This window comes from Lipotes vexillifer, unplaced genomic scaffold (assembly GCF_000442215.2).
Source record: "Lipotes vexillifer unplaced genomic scaffold, Lipotes_vexillifer_v1.1 scaffold1237, whole genome shotgun sequence".
NCBI classification, from domain to species: Eukaryota; Metazoa; Chordata; class Mammalia; order Artiodactyla; family Lipotidae; genus Lipotes; species Lipotes vexillifer.
Window position 1 is genome coordinate 103,624 of NW_006771447.1, and position 18,642 is coordinate 122,265.

Sequence of the window (18,642 nt, forward strand, 5' to 3'; positions counted from 1 at the left end):
TATTTACCTCACAGTTATTTATCTGAAAAAAAGACCAGAGAGGGAAAGGCCACAATTAAAAAAAACATAGGACATGTTTAAAGTTCAATAATTATTCTCTATTAGGTAAGTTAAAGTTGTGTAATATTGAAAATATTTCAATTCAAAATGTTTCCATTTCAAAAATTACTTTCAGTTTCTAGTATTAGTAAATGAAGCATATATAACATGGATAATTAAACTGTGGGCAGAAAAATCAAATTATAAAAAAACTTTTAAACAGATTGTATATGAAAGTATGTCTTTGGGAAGGCTTACTAACCTAGCAAAAGTATACTGGCAGTTTCTTCTAAAACTAAAAATACATTTATCAAACAATTCAACAATCACACTCTTGGGGATTTACCCCAGAAAAATAAAAACTTATGTTTATGCAAAAAACTGTATACAAAAGTTCACAGCAGCTTTAGTTCTAACAGTTAAAAACTAGAAACAACTCAAATGTCCTGAAATGCATTTACAGTTAAATTATGATACATCAATCTCACAGAACACTACTCAGCAATAAAAAGGAACCAAAAGGCAATGTGAAAAGGTTACAAACTATAACCTTTCTGAAGTAACAAAATTATGCACAGGGATAACAGATTAGTGGTTGCCAGAAGTTAGGAAGGAGTTGGTGTGGCTATAATGGGCAGCACCAGTGAACACTGTGGTGATGGAACAGTTCTGTATCTTGACTGTGGTGGTGGTTACATGAAGATACAGTTACATAACTACATACACAAATGAGTACAGGTATAACTGGTAAAATCTAAATAAGGTCTCATGTCAGTTTTCTAGTTTAGATATTGTATTATACTTATTTAAGCAATCAACATTTGGGAAGGTAGGATGAAGTGTGATGGGACCTTCCCTGTACATTTCTTTACAATTTCTTGTGAATCTATCATTATATCAAGATAAAATGGTTTTTTTTAAAGGTATACTGCCAGTTTTTCATGGATGATACCTATTCTTCTAACAGTACTATCAAAGTGGTATTCTTACCCATTGCTGATAGCATACTAAACTGATACAGTCCCCTGAGGAAAAATGATTTTACAGCATAAATCCAGGGCCATAAAAGTTTTGTGCCTTTTCACCTAGCCATTTAACTTCTGGGAATCACCTAAAGAAACAATATTAAATTTGGGAAAACATATACATGTATTTATTCACATACATAGATAAAGATGTTACTACAGTATAATTGAGAAGGGAGTAAAACTTATGCAACCTAGATGTCTGAGAATATGGGAATCATTAAATTATCAAAATCTAGACATGAAATACTATGCAGCCATTTTATAATACTGAAAATGGTACAACAATACAACAGAAAATGCTTATCATGAGAGACTAAAGCAAAATTCAAAATTAGCTGCATATAAAATAGCAGGAAATATTTCTCACAAAAATAAAAGATGATAATGGTGTTAGTATGACAGAATTATGCATATTTTTCTCAAACTTTTCCATTAGAGTTGTCATATTAGTTTCATAGTTTAAGAAATAAGCATACTTCTACCTTATCCCAGAAATCAACCAAAGCTGTAAAGTCCCATTTCTTAGAATATGCCACATTGTATTTCAGAATAGCATCCTATGGAAAAAGCATAAACAAAATGTCATGATATAGTAAAGTGAATTACCTATGAACAGCCTGTCTCCTTTATGAACTATTTCCAGTATATTTCTTAATGTTGGGCAAGGTTCTCCTACCATTAGCTACTCCACGTCAGTAACTATGAACAAAAAGAGCGCATACTAATTTACTATTCACATAAGAAAAATGAGATTAGAAAGCTCAAGTAACAGGGGGGAAAACATAATTACTCTAAAACATGCTCTCTAAACAGAGGCAATATAATTCAAGTGGACAAAAGTTGGATCTTAGGGATAAAAAAAGTAAATATTATAGTGACTTTTGGTCTTCAACAGAGTCACACTACATGTACAGATACACTGTGCATCAGCATTAAGATTTCATTAGGAGAGTAAATTAGGAAAAAATATCTAAAAAGGCTCCCTGGGGAAGAGAGCAATAATGAAAAAATGACTGAGAAACATTAGCTTAAAGCCTAAAATGGTCTTTTCTCCTTTACTATTAGCTATTTTTATAAGCTACATAAAAATGGTTATCTTTCCCCATTAGTCCATGTAAATTACGCATTTTTGTAAAAAGTTAGACTAGTGCGCCATCTACTGGTGTAATTTTCAACTGTCTGAACAGGCAGTACTTCCTAGTTACCAGAGTGGGGTAGGCATACGACAATCCTTAGTTATGCAAAAAGAACAATTATTTACAATTATATTTTATCTCATCCTTTAAAATTTCTATTTTGATTATCTTTTATAATATATTAAATTACTAAAGTAATAAATACACAGAATTTATAAAAAACCATTTATGACTGTAATATACAACCCCCAATTTTTTTTACTGAAGGCATATTAAGTCTGACTATAAACCTTCCAAATTTCCTCAGAATTGATGAAGTTTTTAAAAATTAACACTCTGCCAAAGAGCTTCCTGAAAAATACTTCATGCCACATAAATTATTACCAAGCAGCTAGGTTAAATAATGAGCCAACAAAATGTCTTTTATCTACTTGGAATAAGAAGATACCCAAGTTCCGGGGCTTCCCTGGTGGCGCAGTGGTTGAGAATCCGCCTGCCAATGCAGGGGGCACGGGTTCAAGCCCTGGTCTGGGAAGATCCCACATGCTGCAGAGCAACTAATCCCACGCACCACAACTACTGAGCCTGCGCTCTAGAGCCTGCGAGCCACAACTAATGAGCCCACGTGCCACAACTACTGAAGCCCGCGCACCTAGAGCCTGTGCTCTGCAACATGAGAAGCCACCGCAATGAGAAGCCCATGCACCGCAAGAAAGAGTAGCCCCCACTCGCCGCAACTAGAGAAAGCCCGCGTGCAGCAACGAAGACCCAACGCAGCCAAAAATAAATAAATTTATTAAAAAAATAGCAATGTCTATCAATAGGTGAATGGACAAACAACGCTTATACTGGAAAAAGCTACTGATACATTCAACAACACGGATGAATCTCAAAGATCTTCACCGAAGTGCAAGAAGCCAGACACACTAGCATACATAATACATGATTCCATTCATATAAAATGTAAACCGATCTATAGTTTAAAAAAAAAGGAAAAAGAAGAAGCAGATCAATAGTTGCCTGGGGCCAGTACAGAAAGAGGAAACTGACTGCAAATAAGTAAGAAGAATCTTTGCAGGGGACAGGAATATTCTGTATCTTTACTGTAGTGGGGGCTTCAAGTGTATATGCAAATGTCAAACCTCATCAAATTACATTCTTTAAAAGGATGCACTTTCTTATATGTAAGTTATTCCTCAAAGTTGGTAAGGAAAAACATTCTAAATAGCATTTATGCTCTAATTCTTTAATGGAGTTGTGTAATTAGCATTAACTCCTAACTAATATTTACTTTTACTTCAGTCTTCAAGTCTTAGAAGTAGTCCACCATGAGATCTCCTATCACCAGAAAAGCTGGATGCTACTCTATACAGTATTCTTAGCTGAGTGACTTTTTTTCATTCATAATTCATAATAAGCACAATGAGTTAAAGCAGAAAGAAGTCCATTCTTTACAAATTACTGTTCTGTTGAATCTACCATAAAATAAACAAGAAAGGGAAATTCAGATTAAAGCAATTACCCCTTCCTAAGGTAATCATGGCGCACTAAGGAATTGCTAACAGAGGCAAGCAGCAATGTAATTTAGAACACTATGATTATTCTGCATTTGTGTTTAAAGAAAAAATATGTAAATTCTTAAATAATCCTGTTTGTAAGGCCATAAAGGCCCTAAGTCAGTGTTTTTCAAATGGAGTCTGGATAGTATTCTTGATTGGCCTGCTTGTGTTTATGAGTATATAATTGTGGTTTTGGAATGAATACAAAGGCCAAAAAACAACACACTGTAGAAATGAAAGATGGTACTTCAAATACATAAAAATGGTGGAGAGAGAGAGTGATCCTAAGATGCACTGCAGTATAGGAATGCCAAAGTCATAAAAACCTGGACCAAAGTGGTCACCATCATACTTATTCGCAAGCTGATGTTCTGCATACGGATCCCATTTTTGCCTCTACCAACATCCACCAACTGTTTGTGATTGGTTAAAAAAAAAAAAAGTAGTAAATACAAAACAAAGAATGTTTTCTTTATACAGTACTTTTTTTAAGTTTCTCAGCATAATATTTTAAGGCTCAGATCAGTGTTTAAAAATCTGTGCAAAAAGGAAATGCTGATTACAGATTGTTTTGACTGTGATAATGAACACAACTCAAATCATGGGTCATAATGCTTAAAATGGAAAAACATCAAATTGATATAGCTGGATACTATAAAGAGTTTATATTCAGCTTTACGTGTGTACATATGTAATTAAAATATTAACAACAAGTAAAGTCTGGCAGACCCTGAGAATTCCTCCCATTTAAAAGAAGTAATTACAAGATTGAGAAACACTGTCCCTAAGAAGTAAAATTTTCAAACTATATTATGGTACAACTTATCACTGTTTTTCATGTTAAGGAAAAAAAGAGCTAAGGAACAAAAAAGGAGCTACAGGAAAGGTATAGAAAGTTTAAGAATAACTTTTAAGTATGTAACAAGGAAGAGCCAAATCTGACTACCTGTTGGATCTGTTTCTTTTACTTTAACCTTTGCTTTCCAGCTGCTTTTGTTCACTAAAAGGATACTGTCTATCCATAATGGCTGGCTCAGGGAACCGTACCCCTCTGCCTGAATGTCAAACCAAAGTGCCTTTGCTCAGGTAAGCATCCTGACCCTGTCCACCTGTGAATGTCTGCAAGAAAGGAGAAATTAACACGCCTCCTCCCCGAGGCTGGCCATTCCAGGGGATATTTGCAAAACTTATGGCCTTTTTACTTTACTTCCTCATCTCCCCCTCTCTGTTCTATAAAAGAAACTGACATCCAAACCCCCAAAAGATGGTTTTTTTGGAGACATTAGTCTGCCATCGTCTTGGTCTGCCGGCTTTCCGAATAATTCCAAATAAAGTTATATTCCTTGCCTCAACACCTGTCTCCTGATTTATTTGCCTGTCATAAGGCGAGCAGAGTGAGCTTGGACTCGTTAACAATAAATAAATGAAAAAAACAGTATTAAACCTGAGAAACTGTACACAACAAATTAAGTCTCTCAAAGAAAATGAAACCCATTTTCACAGAAGTATAAAAAAATCTGTTTATAGCTACAAAAACTTTAAAAGTTTATATAAGGCTATAGTGCCAAAAATAAACATATACTCTCACTCATACTTTAAATATTAGAAAAAACTATCTAATGGTTGTCCTTACAATCTTGAACGAAATATTTTTTAAATCAAAAATTGAATTATTGCCAAAATATAAGATTAATAAATTATGAAACTGCTAGAAGCTATATTAAGAGCAATAAAAAGTAGAATGCTTAATGTATACTTTAATCATCAGGAAATTCAGCTACCCTTCGGGCAAACAATGCTGAAGTCATAATTCTTCCCTGATTTACTTTTAAAGACATTTCAGAAGTATGATAATTCCAAAACAAAAATAAAAGAGAAGCCAGGACCAAAGGAAACTGGATGGGCAATCAAGAAACAGAAGTCTTATTCCTGGTTCTCCAAATTATTGTGTGGCTCCAGGCAAGTCATTTACAACTCTCAATTCTACTCATTTCCTAGTGATGGAGTGTAAACCAAGAATGTCTCTAAAGAGAGTTCCTCAGGAAGCAAGCACTTACCATATAAATAATGCTGTTACCTGAGGTCTATTAAAGACCAAAAAATGTCTCTGAGGGAGGACACCAGGGCCCACCTCTAAGAACTACATGTAAGAGACAAGAATAGCAAAAGAACACACCTTCAGGTTTTGGGGTCGACTGAATTTGTTGAGAAGTGCAGTCTGAATGAGCTCCCACCGGCTCCCTGCAGTTCGCTCACCATTCTTTAAGGAAAAGAAAAACATGAGGAAACTATTCCAAGTTCTTTTACATAGTAGAATCAGAAGTCAAATAGCAAGTATTAAAATACCTTTCAGAGACTAAAAGAACATCAGTTCTGTTCAGTTTTGTTCTTACCTCATCTTCCACCGGGTACAAGTTTTGTTCTGAACAAGGCATCTTAACATGCTTATTGTCCCACAAATCTTTAAAATGTGTTGGGAAAGGTTTAGGAACGTCTCCTGCTCGCAAAAGATCTACCTGAAATACAAGAAAACTGTAAGTGCATAAAAACTAGGCGTATCTCCTGTACAAAGTAATCCAAAGAAAGCAGCCAAAGCAAATGTTATAAAATACAGACCAGCTCCTAGGCAAGAAATCTCATGTCTTTTTCAGTTGTTCCCACTCCTTACCTCCAGTTAATCAGTTTCCAAGTCACCATGTCCTGGGCATTCTGTCTTCATCCCATCCAGCCCCCACCACCACCCCTGGTCCTCATGATTCATTGCCTGAATTTCTGGTAACAGCTTTCTATCCCTCTCCCTAACTCCAACTACTCCCAGACATATTCATCCCCCATAAAACCCTTATCCCCACTTGGGAATAACAGTATGTTTCTAAAGTATCCCCAAGCTTCTAATCCTATAATGGCTCCCCTCTGCCTATACTTTGATTCTAATGATTCCAGTTTTTAACATTCTCTCTTACTGCAAACACTATCTGGGTAAACATCTATTCTGACCTTCAAGACTCAGCTCAATCTTCATGTCCTCTAAGAAGTCTTTAAAAACTTTCTAATAGGCAGTAAGTGTATTCTTTCTTATTTTATTAGATCATTATCATACTAGAGCACACTTTTTTCCCTTCCCCCACTAGACTCTAAACTTCTTGAGAATAGTAATTTTATTAACTTTGTATTTTGAATATTTACAACAGAGCCTGACATGTGTGTTTCTAATACGTATAAGTGTTTACATACATACAGTTGACCCTTGAACAACACGGGTTTGAACTGCATGGGTCAACTTATACAACGATCTTTTTCAATGAATACGTACTACAGTACCACACAATTAGCAGTTGATTGAATGTGTGGATGTGGAACGTCGGATATAGAGGGCCAACTATAAAGTTATACTTGGATTTTGGACTGTCCAGAGGGTCGGGACCCCTAACCCTCGCGTTGTTCAAGGGTCAACTGTATATGTAAATATACACATATATGTATATGCATGTATGTGTGTATATGCATGCATATATATACACATGCTACCTATAATAAGCATTAAGTAAATGTTTGAGGAAAAAGATACTTTACAACAAAATAGCTTTACATTTTGCCTAATCTGGACATTTCATATAAATGGAATCATACAAAATGGGACCTTTTGTGCCCAGCCTCCCACTTAGCATAATGTTTTCAAGGTTCATCCATGCTATAGCATAAATCAGAATTTTACTGTAGATCATCAAATAATCACATATATAAATATAAAATTTCAACTGTAAGATGCTATAAATGAGAGGTTCATAGTGTCATAAGAACCTTTCTAGACAATTTTAACTTATCTGGTAAGCTTAGGGAAGGCTTCGAGGAAGCAGCAATTGAGCTCAACTCCAAAGGATAAAAAGAAGTAGGAAAAGGCGGAAGAAACAAGAAAACGGAACAGCCTTGAAAAGGGAAAGCTGCTGTCAAATAGGCAACTTCATTAAAAGTCTGCAACCCAAGATAAATAAATTTATAGGCCATTTATATAGATAACCATTAAAACCATGAGTGTGTGTAAGACTACCCCAAGAGAGAAGAAGAGGACCTATGAAAAAGCTTTGGGGAACTCCAACGACGTTTAAGGGCCACATATAGAAAAAAGCTAAAAGGAACATAAGAAGTGGCTTAAGGAGGTAGGAAGAAAATCACGATTATATGTTGTCAAGGAATCCAAAGGATGAGAATATCCCGAGGAAAGAATAAAGAATGGTCAAAAGTGGCTGAGTCACCAATCATGCCAAAAGTATTTTCACCTCCATATGAGGATCCCAAAAGTGATTCTGTAAAGATGTTCCATGTAATCTGAGGTGACAAAAACAGGTATCAATAAAGGTTCACACATAGGGGAACATATATATAAGGATATGCTTTGGATGTCTGTCTAAATGTGTGTGTGCATGTGTGTAGTGCATGCACCTACATGTGTTTGCCTTATGTGTGTACATGTTGGTGTGTGAATGTGTGTGTGCATGTGTGCGTTTACAGATAATCAAGCACTGACTATTATGTCCATGCAATTTCAGATTGCCTTACATTTCTAACGCTAAATATCAGCTTTACTTTATTACTTCAAATTCTTTAACTATTAATATCTGGCATCTTAGAAATGTAATTAAGGACTGTCTATTTAATAACTATTAATTATACATATATCATATTACCATATTCAGGAAAAAGAATCTAGAAGAAAATACACCAAACTGTTAAACTCTGGGAATAGGAGTGAGAGACACTTGGGTTTTCTGAGGTATACACTTTCACATAACAGTTGCTTATTTTTTTTTCCCATTGAGCCTATATGACTTTTGTAATAAAATAAAACTTTTATAAATTCGTTGGCTATCTAACAATAAATAAACAGTAGTTACAGAGATTAGGTAATGATGGTATAAGATGCTTCAGGTTTTCTTTGTGGTTAGTGGGAGACAGGAAGCAGGAAAAGTCAAAATATCACTTACTTCCCCAGATCAACCTTTTCTCCAAATCTTCACCATTAACATCTTGTCAGTAATCCAAGTCTTTTCTTAATTTTACACACATTATCAATGCCTCCTTTTCCCTTATCACCCATACTTAAGAATTCACCATGTCCTATCAATATTACCTCAAAACAATGCAACCATTTATTCTTTTTTATTCCCATGGTTATTACCCTGTCTCAGTTATTTCCAAACTTTTTAAAAAAAAATTTATTATTTTTTTTCAAACTTTTTAAAATAGCAAAACTCTTTTTGTCCCTAAGAAATGTGATACAAAATCATTACATTTAAACATAAGCTATTTAAATAAATATAATTTTTACAGTAACTTTACATATTCTAACATCAATAGCAATGAGGTTACTTTAAGGACTATAAAATCTGAAATCAGGAGTTAGAGATGACAGCTAAAGCTTACAACAACCTACTATTTATATCTCTTATCCAGTATTAAGAAAATCCTATTCACACACCAAAATAGTTGCAAATGGTAAACTTTTTTAACTGATATTTTGATGCTTAAGGAAATTCTTCAAACAGCAGTGGCAAGAGAACCTTGATTCTATGATCTGCATAAAAATGAGTTCTCCTGGTAAAATCTGCTGGTTAAAATATGGTATTTAAGCATTTTAAAATTTGAGTGCATTTGTTAGTTCTTCTACTACAGGTTTTTCATAGCTAAAAATATAATTTAGAAAAGAAACGAGAGTCAATTTCAAAAGAACCCCTGAACCACTTCCATGCAGCACAATTTGATAATTATTGTTTCTTACTTTTCATCTCTTATCTGAGCTCTTACGTTACCTTCCCGTTTCCAATGTATCCTCACTTCAGTTTTCCTTACTTATACCGGTCTGATCAATCTTGCTATACATACAGTACAACTATTGTCTACACAGACATTTTAATGAGTTCAAATTCCTATAGACTCAAGTCCAGTTCCTGGCACCTGAAGCCCTCTACAATATGGACCCAATCCACTTTTCAAGTCTTCTCTTCCACCATTTCCCATCCAAATTCTCAGTTCTAGCAAATCAATTGTTTTTCATTTCTAAAACAAATAGTTTTTAACTACACAGCCTTTTCCTATACAGATTATGTATCTGTCTGGAATTCCCTTGCCTTACTAAATTAACTCCACCTCAGAAGTTTCTGCTCATCTTTAGGAGCTCAGTCCAACCCCACCACCCTGCTCAATGTTGCTGCTACCTAACTATGTTAATAAGTTCTTTAAAATATTTAAAGAATATTATTAAAGAATATTTAAAGAATATTATTAAAGAATAAAAATATTTAATCACATGTAGACTAAGTTGTACAAGAAAAGGGATTTTTTTTAAGTAGCCCCTGTGAAATCTAATACAGCATCTGACTAATAAATGGGATGAATATTTAATCCTCTATGGGTTTTTTTTTGTTTTTTGTTTTGGCCACGCCACACGGCTTATAGGATCTTAGTTCCCTGACCAGGGATCAAACCCAGGCCCACAGCGGTGAAAGCACTGAGTCCTAACCACCAGACCACCAGAGAATTCCCAAGAGATGAATATTTACAACTATTCTATGAGTGGTAGAAATCTTCTAAAATTGGATTATGGTGATGGTTGCCTAAGTCAGTAAATTAACTAAATATGGGCTTCCCTGGTGGCACAGTGGTTAAGAATCCGCCTGCCAATGCAGGAGGGACAGGGGTTCGAGCCCTGGTCTGGGAAGATCCCACATGCCACGGAGCAACTAAACCCGTGCACCAAAACTACTAAGCCTGAGCTCTAGAGCCCACGAGCCACAACTACTGAGCCCATGCCACAACTACTAGAGCCCGCGCACCTAGAGCCCGTGCTCCACAAGAGAAGCCACTGCAATGAGAAGCCTGAGCACCACAACAAATAGTAGCCCCCGCTCACTGCAACTAGAGAAAGCCCGCGCAAAGCAACAAAGACCCAACGCAGCCAAAAATAAATAAATAAAAAATTTTTTTAAATTAACTAAATATCACTGAATTGACTACTTAAAATGGGTTAATTTTATATACCTCAATAAAGTTGTTGTTGTTGTTGTTGTTTTAAAAAAAAGAACCCATGGACAGTGTGAAAGAGGTTACCAGGGGTTAGTTAGGTATGGGAAGTTATTGTTTAGTAGGCAGAGTTTCTGTGTGGGAAGATGAAAAATTTCTGAAAATGAATAGTGGTAATGGTTGCACAACACTGTGAATGGACTGAATGCCAATGAAATGTACACTTAAAAATGGTTAAGATGGTATATGTATAACCACAATTTTTTAAAATAAGGTTTTAAAAATGCTGAGTTTGAGATACCTGTGGGACAGTGAGGGAGATGTCTAGAAGAATCTAAAGCTCAGAAAAGAGGGTAAAACTGAAGAATGATTTGAGGATATTGAACCACATACAACTTTGAATTTTAGTATCTAACATGTAGTGGGTACTCAATAAATATTGTCAATTGAATTTTTTTTTATACAATAAATTTTCTTAAAAATACAGAAAAATTCAATTTTCTCACCAGCTAACAATGATTCATCTTATGGATTTGTTAAGTACCGTGTTAAGTAAGCTATTGTTATATTTCTCCATCCTGTAGAATTCTCAGTACTTTATATATGCAGAAAAGAGAAGCACTTTCTATGCTTTGGTCTGTTTTTCACATTTATAAGTACCAGAATAAATTAAGACTTAGCATCTTCTCTCTTTATAGGTAAGAGGTACACCTACCCGAATAGTCACTGTGTGATTGGCAGATGGTCTCAACGGAGGCAGCCGGACCCCACACCTTGGCATTCTTCTCATCTCCTCAATAGGAGTTCCAAGCCATTTCTTATCTGGAGAAAGGTGAGGTGGAATGTATTTAGGGATCTTCCTTTCTGTTCTTTGATGTTTGATTTCACATTGTTCTTTTCTAAGATCAAAACAAATGTAATCAGTCACAAACCACTTACTGTTTAAATTTACTTAGATACACAAGTGAAAAAACTTACCCAGAACGTTATTGTTTAAAATGTGCCAAACTTGCTCTTTCTCCTTGGTATTTAGAAAAAAAACAAAACAAAACAAAACAACAAAAGTACCTTATAAGGTTTACAGTAAAACCCGAGAGCTTATTTTCAATAGTCTGTAGAAGGAATTTCCAAACACACGAAAACCACCTTCTGAAAAAAGGGACCGTGTAAAAATATATACACTGCCAAATGAGTCATGATTCACAGTATCAGCTACTTCTCAGGACTCTAGACAGTAATTTGCAATGAAGTGAACTTACTATGGCACGCTTGCCATAAAGATTCCAAAAATTACAGAGTAGGCTTTAAGATATCATATGGGATAATTGCATAAATAAAATTTTTACATTTACATTTTTTTTGTAATCAGACCGGGATTTAAATCCCAGCTTTACTACCCACAAGTTACATAATTTCAGTGAAGTCTCTAACCCAAATCTCAATTTTCTCATTTGTGAAGTGAGTACAATAACACCTGCCTGCCTGTTACAGCATTAGAGAAGGTGCATGTACAATGACCTAAAAAAACAGCAGTTACTATCATAGTTATGTTCTAATAATTCCCATAAATCTCAGAAGGAAGTTCATGAAACTAAAGTCTGATTATTTATTTACTTCTTGTTTTCTGTTTCTGGGATTTTTAGAATTTAACATTTTGAACCTAGGTTTAAATTTAGCATAAATAGTTAACAAGAAAGACAATTATTTCTTTGCTTCAGTGTAAACCATAACTTTGTTAAACCCCCCCCCTTACAAAATTATAAAACATGTTACACTACTGAAGATACTCTTGATGGCAAAAATTACCTTCTGTCCTCTGCTTTCGGCATTCTCATGAAATGATCTGTGATTTTAGAATCCTTTTTCCCATGTTGCTTAGAATTTCTGCCCTCTACATTCAGGCTAGAAGTGCTTCCAGGTAGTTTGACATTTAAATCATTCATTCCAGCGCGACTCTCTCCTTCAAATTGGAAATGTAATCGAATCTCACCTCCCTTAGCAGAGGACCGTTTCCTCAATTCAGTGTCAGCTTCTCTTACTTGGAACCTTGAAGGTTTATTTGCTGTTTGGGCGGAACTATCTTCCTGTTCATCAAAACCTGGACTTGTCTCTTCATCTGCTTCTGAGTCCTGACAACTATTTTTGGAATTATCTACATCCATTGGTGACTCGGGTTCACTTTCTTTCTCAAATGCAGGAGAATTTCCTAGGCTACTTTCTTGTCTACTCAATTTGTTGGCATTTTTCAGTCCAGTACCAACATCCTCAGAGCTGATATCTGACAAGGGGCTCTCTGGCACCACGTCTGTCTCTTCCTGCTGACACCCTGCACACTCTTCGGCGGGATGGCAAGCCTTGCTGCACTTCTGGTGGCTTCTGGCTTCTACACCCTGTTCATCTTCTGTTGTCTGTTTTGCATTCGCAAGCTTTATAGGTGTCAAAAATTGTTGATTATCTCTACTCTCCTCACTATTTGTGTCACTGTGATCATCATTTTGGGGTGACTGATCAATGTTAGCATTACTGAACTGCTCTGGTACCAGAGTTACTATTGGAGGTTCACTTTCCAAAAGCCGCTCTGAATGTTTCCCTTCCTTTTGCCACTTACAGATAGCTGCAGTCTGATGCTGGTTCAAATACTGTGTACTTTTTTCAACTGGTGATTTATCAAAACCTAGCTGAGAAACATTTTCTAATTTTTCCATGTTATGTTGATAAAAGTTATCTTTCTGTACAGAACTCATCATGGATTCTTCTCTTGTATTGTTGTTTTCTTTACTATGCAAACTACAAAAGAATAGAAAGAATGATACAACAGAACTTATGATACAGCAGAAAGAATTTATGATGCAAAAAAATCATTTACCTGAACACACTCCTACAATGTCACAGCATTAATTAAACTACCTGTGATTACCTGAGCATACAGCATGCTCTTTCATGGGTCCATGTCTTTACACATATGCCTATAATGCCCTTTCCCCAATTGTGTGCCTGGCAAACACCTGCCACAGTGTAGTGTTAAACTTCACTCACCTCCTGTGCAGTCTTTCCCGTAAAGGTAAAGCTGATTGTCTTTTTTTTTTTTTTTTTTTTGCGATACGCGGGCCTCTCACTGTTGTGGCCTCTCCCGTTGTGGAGCACAGGCTCTGGATGCGCAGGCTCAGCGGCCATGGCTCACGGGCCCAGCTGCTCCGCAGCATGTGGGATCTTCCCAGACTGGGGCACGAACCCGTGTACCCTGCATCAGCAGGCGGACTCTCAACCACTGCGCCACCAGGGAAGCCCTGATTGTCTGTTTTATATGCTAACCACCACTGTACGTTGTTTAAATCTTTACTGTTGCATTGATCACACCATGTAATCATCACGTGTTTTGGTGTCTGTCAGCATCACTACACTATAAGTATCTTAAAGACAGAGACTATTCCTCTTTCATCTCTGTATCTCAAGTATATTGGACCATCCCTGGCACATAGGAGACTCTAAAAAATTATTATTTATTAAATGAAATGTAGATAAAGAAAAATGGGAAAGCAAAAAGAAGAGAAAACAGCATGAAGCACAATAAAACATCCATATATCATGTTATTCATTTCTCTATATAGGCATGGCTCTTTACCTTTCTGATTCAGCTGTCTTGAGTCCTTTCGTGTCCATCCAATTGGTAATAGTCTTCTGTTTGAAAACTGTAAAAAAAAAAAAAAATTAATGTATGTGCATGCATACCTTCAAAGAGAAAATACCTATAGCAGCATATATGCATGTAAGGCATTATGACAGGTTCTGTGGATTAAACAACGATTAATCACTCCTTCCCCACTCAGGCAATGGGAGATAATACATTTGGCATAGAAGAGAAAGTGACCAGACCCTAAAAGAATTGGTATGGCCTAATGGATGAGAGTACATGCTCTGAAATCAGATTACCTAGATACAAATCCTGGCTCTCCTACTGGATTCCTGTATGACTTTGTGAAGAGCCATTTCTCTGTGTCTCTGATTCCTTATTAGTAAACATGCAAATTAATAGTATCTCACCTGGGGTTATTGTGAGGTTTAAATTAAATAATAACCATTGCAAAGTGTTTAGGGCACTATCTGATATATGTTCAGTAAATATTAGTTCTTAATTATCATTAGTATCAAAAAGAGATGCTGAGGGAGTTCCCTGGTGGTCTAGTGATTAGGGTTTGGTGTTTTCACTGCCATGGCCCAGGTTTAATACCTGGTCGGGGAACTGAGAGCCTGCAAGCTGTGCAGCACGGCCAAAATAATAATAATAATAAATTTAAAAAATAAAATAAGTTAAAAAGATCCTGATAAGAAATTAAGATATTTCTGAGGAAAAGACTACTTTAGGGAACTGAAGTAAATGGGATCATCTGATAAGTAGTGCTTGAACTGTCTTGAAGAATAAACATGTCATCACATAAAGGGAAAATCAGAAGCAACGGAACCAATGGCGGAAAAATATAAAGAAAGCAACAGAAAATATGGTTGAAAAGTCAGCTAGGACCATATCATAGAGATCCCCGAATAATCCACAAAGAGAGGTACAAAAAAGTGTCAAAAGTCACACTCAGAGTTATAATGCCAGAGTTCAAATCTAGGAGGCTCCAAGTCAGGCAGGATACATAGCCTGGAGGGCAGATGTGAAGGGGCAAGAAAGGAACAGCCTGTCAGTAGAAGCGAGTGAAGAAGGTATTGGTCTAGGTCAGTGTTTCCCCAAACCACCTGAATCATCAGGAGGCTGACAACAAATGGATCCAAGGGCCACACCTAGACCTTCTGAATCAAAATCTATATGTGATGATGGAGGTATGAGGGAAGCTGGAATCTGTATTTTTTTTCAAAAAATGATTTTGATGATCAGCAAGGTTGAAGAACTACTGGTCAAGATCTAAAAATAGCCCTTGTAAGGACAGAGAATAAAAAGTTGAGAAGTGAGAGTCATTACAGACTTCACAATGATAGGAGAAGTTAAAGGTGACACTAAGCTTTAATGCTTGAGACTTGAAAGATGATGACAACATTAAATAGAAATGCAGAATATAAAAGAACTGGATTTAGGGGAAAAATATGATTGGGTCAATACTGAACACACTAAATTTGAAATGCCAATAAGATAACTAGACAGAAATGACCAGCAGACAGTAGCAAAAGTAGAATTGATGATTCAGTAAGGGACATGTAACATAAATAAATTCAAGCCACAATTTATATAAACATTAGAAATTTAAGCATACTTTCAAAATTTAATGTACTGCATATGGATTACATGTATATAACATTTTAGTATAAGAAAACCTTGAACATTCTCAACCATTGTCTAAATTGCAATGTAAGAATCTGGGTACCTTAGGTCATAAACTCCTCTTATTTACCTATGTCCCCTCAAACACCATAACATGAGATACCATCCCAAATATATGAAAACCAACAATTTATTTACCACTGCATTTGAGTGCCATATAATTTATACTTTCCACAAAATTTTTATTAGCATTTTTAAAATCATTTCTTTCACAAAAAAATTATATACACATTTGATATTTCTTGTTAAACACCACTACTTTCATGACTTTATTAAGTTACTACTTCTGCAGCAAATCAGGCTTCAGAGAAAATATTAGATTCAGTCACAAGGGAGTGAGAGGATGATCCACTTGGTTCTGAGACTTTTTCTACAGTTCCATCTTCTCTATCTAATTTCCTTATATCAAACACAGCAAGTATAGAAAATCCTCAAAGTACAAATCAGCAATGAGCCAAAAAATTCATTTTGGGGATCAGTGCAGAATTTAAAATACCTTCCTCCATAAATGTAAAGATTCAATGGTATGCAATGGCTAGGTTCCTATAACACACATGAAGCATGGCACTGTGATGACAAGTCTACAGAACCTAAAGAGTGCGTGCATCATTTCCTAAAAAACTAGGAAGAGGGTTCCAGTGCAGTTGAAAGAGAGGTCTCCCTCCTGCAGCTCTGACGCTGAGAATGTGTTCTCTCTCTAGCTTCAGGCTTCCTATCATAATCCTGAAGCCTGAGAACAGGGTGAAGGAGGAGAAGCAAGAGGTGAGGAACTGACATTTCCTGCTAATAAAATGGTCTTCAGTCCTTCTGATGGCCCCAGAGAAAGGACAGCCTACTTCTCTTTCCAATACCACTACTTCTGGCTTCAAAAGGTTTCTTTCACAACACATCACAGGACTGTATCAGTTGTACCCCTCTTAATCCTGAAGTAAGCATAAAATGATGTGTCCTGGGTTCTGGGGAATTTCTTTTAACTAGAAGTAATCACAGCAAACAAAAAGGGAGGCAATAGAAGGTGATGAAATATCAATAGATACGAGATCTGGAGTCAAACAAAATCCTGGGCTGAGCTCTTTGCTCAGTCACTGTCTAGCATGTACTTCCATTTCTTTAAGCCTTTATTTCTTCACCTGCAAAATGGGGTTAACAATACCTATTTGTGGCTTATGTGGATCAATGAGAGAAAATATTTGGCCAGTCTCACAAAGCAGAAACTCAACAAATGTATTCTCTACCAACATTTCCACCCAATATCATTTTTCACTGAGATCAGTAGTTCTCCAACTTTACTCTGACTTCACATCATTTACATAATCTCATAAGTAACCTCACTCAGTAACCAGCAAATTTCAATTAGCAAATCATTCAATTAGGTGCTAGAGATACCGGCAAAAGGCACAAAATGCAGTAAAATTCACCTGCATTTAAAGGAACACCCAGACCTTCACAAAAAGCCTCTTTCCTCCAGCAGCAGCAAGATAAGGCATGGGAAGGAAGGGTGTGGTGAGACCTAAGAGCAATGGACAGTGGGAGAGTTCTGAGGTGAGGAAAGAGGTTTGAAGGTGCTTTTGACAGCACTGAGGCTAAAAGAATGATAAGGGGGATGGGGGACAAGGCAGCTCTAGCCTCCCACCCACCCACCACTGACCTACACTCGGATCATCCCTGGAGCGAGGAGAGAAACTCTAGGTAGTTATAACAGGCAGAAAAGGGGAGCTCCTACAGCAACACAACCGGTAAACCATTCCCCATCAGAGTGTGAATAGCATGCTGAGTTCTGCCTATATGCAGATTTGCAGATTTCAATCAGTATAAGAAATATGCCCAGGAAGATAAATAACACAAAATTTAAAGATACTGAATATCCATTTCCCTATCTCACTTCTCCTAGGATAACTATATATATACATTTTAAATATCAAGTTCATAAAAGAATTCCAAAATCTCAAACAATAGATTTTGACACAAGTTTAGATTTTGAACATTTTGTTAATTGGTGTCCTGTGCCAGGTATACAGAGAACATTTACACACATGCACAAGTACAGCCCAAGTATTAATTCACTCCCTCTTCTGCAGAAAATCAGGAGATCCAATTAGTGAGGACTGACAGCACCCCCAACTCACTCCTTCTCCTTTACATGCAGATAAAGTTAATAGGACCACAAATTAGCCTGTTACAGAAGTCAGATACAGTACTTGGAGGTCACCCTTAGTTCCCCTCCCCTCCACTCTCCTTCAAGTTCTCTGAAATCTACATCCTAAATCTTAAACCCATCCCTTCCTCCCCATCTTCAAAATAGCACCAATATTAAAAGAACAGTTACATCACTCACTGGGCAACTGCATTTGTTTCCTGCAACTGGTCTCCTTGTCTACAGTCTTGACTTTCTCTAACCCAGCATTTCACAAACTACAAATGACCAACATTTTTTAATGAAATAATACAGACAACATAATGCAGCATACATAGTAAAGTATTATTTCATGAAACATTTGTTATAAATATGACCTATTTACCAGGAAGGGGGGGGAGAGGGGGGGGGG

General features: G+C 36.3%; 1 protein-coding gene across 3 annotated transcripts in view; it reads right to left on the reverse strand.

The window, feature by feature from the left end:
* PARG (poly(ADP-ribose) glycohydrolase) overlaps positions 1-18,642 on the reverse strand; it is a 112,344-nt gene that overhangs the window by 91,273 nt on the left and 2,429 nt on the right. For 2 of the 3 annotated variants that reach the window (XM_007446775.1, XM_007446776.1), the window contains exons 2-7: positions 14,402-14,468; positions 12,586-13,566; positions 11,495-11,678; positions 6,156-6,278; positions 5,939-6,022; positions 1,550-1,624 (exon numbers count right to left, since the gene is read on the reverse strand). In XM_007446775.1, the coding sequence (XP_007446837.1) occupies positions 1,550-1,624; positions 5,939-6,022; positions 6,156-6,278; positions 11,495-11,678; positions 12,586-13,566; positions 14,402-14,468 (1,514 nt within the window). The remainder of the gene's footprint in view (positions 1-1,549; positions 1,625-5,938; positions 6,023-6,155; positions 6,279-11,494; positions 11,679-12,585; positions 13,567-14,401; positions 14,469-18,642) is intronic. The other variant, XM_007446777.1, reaches the window with a different exon arrangement.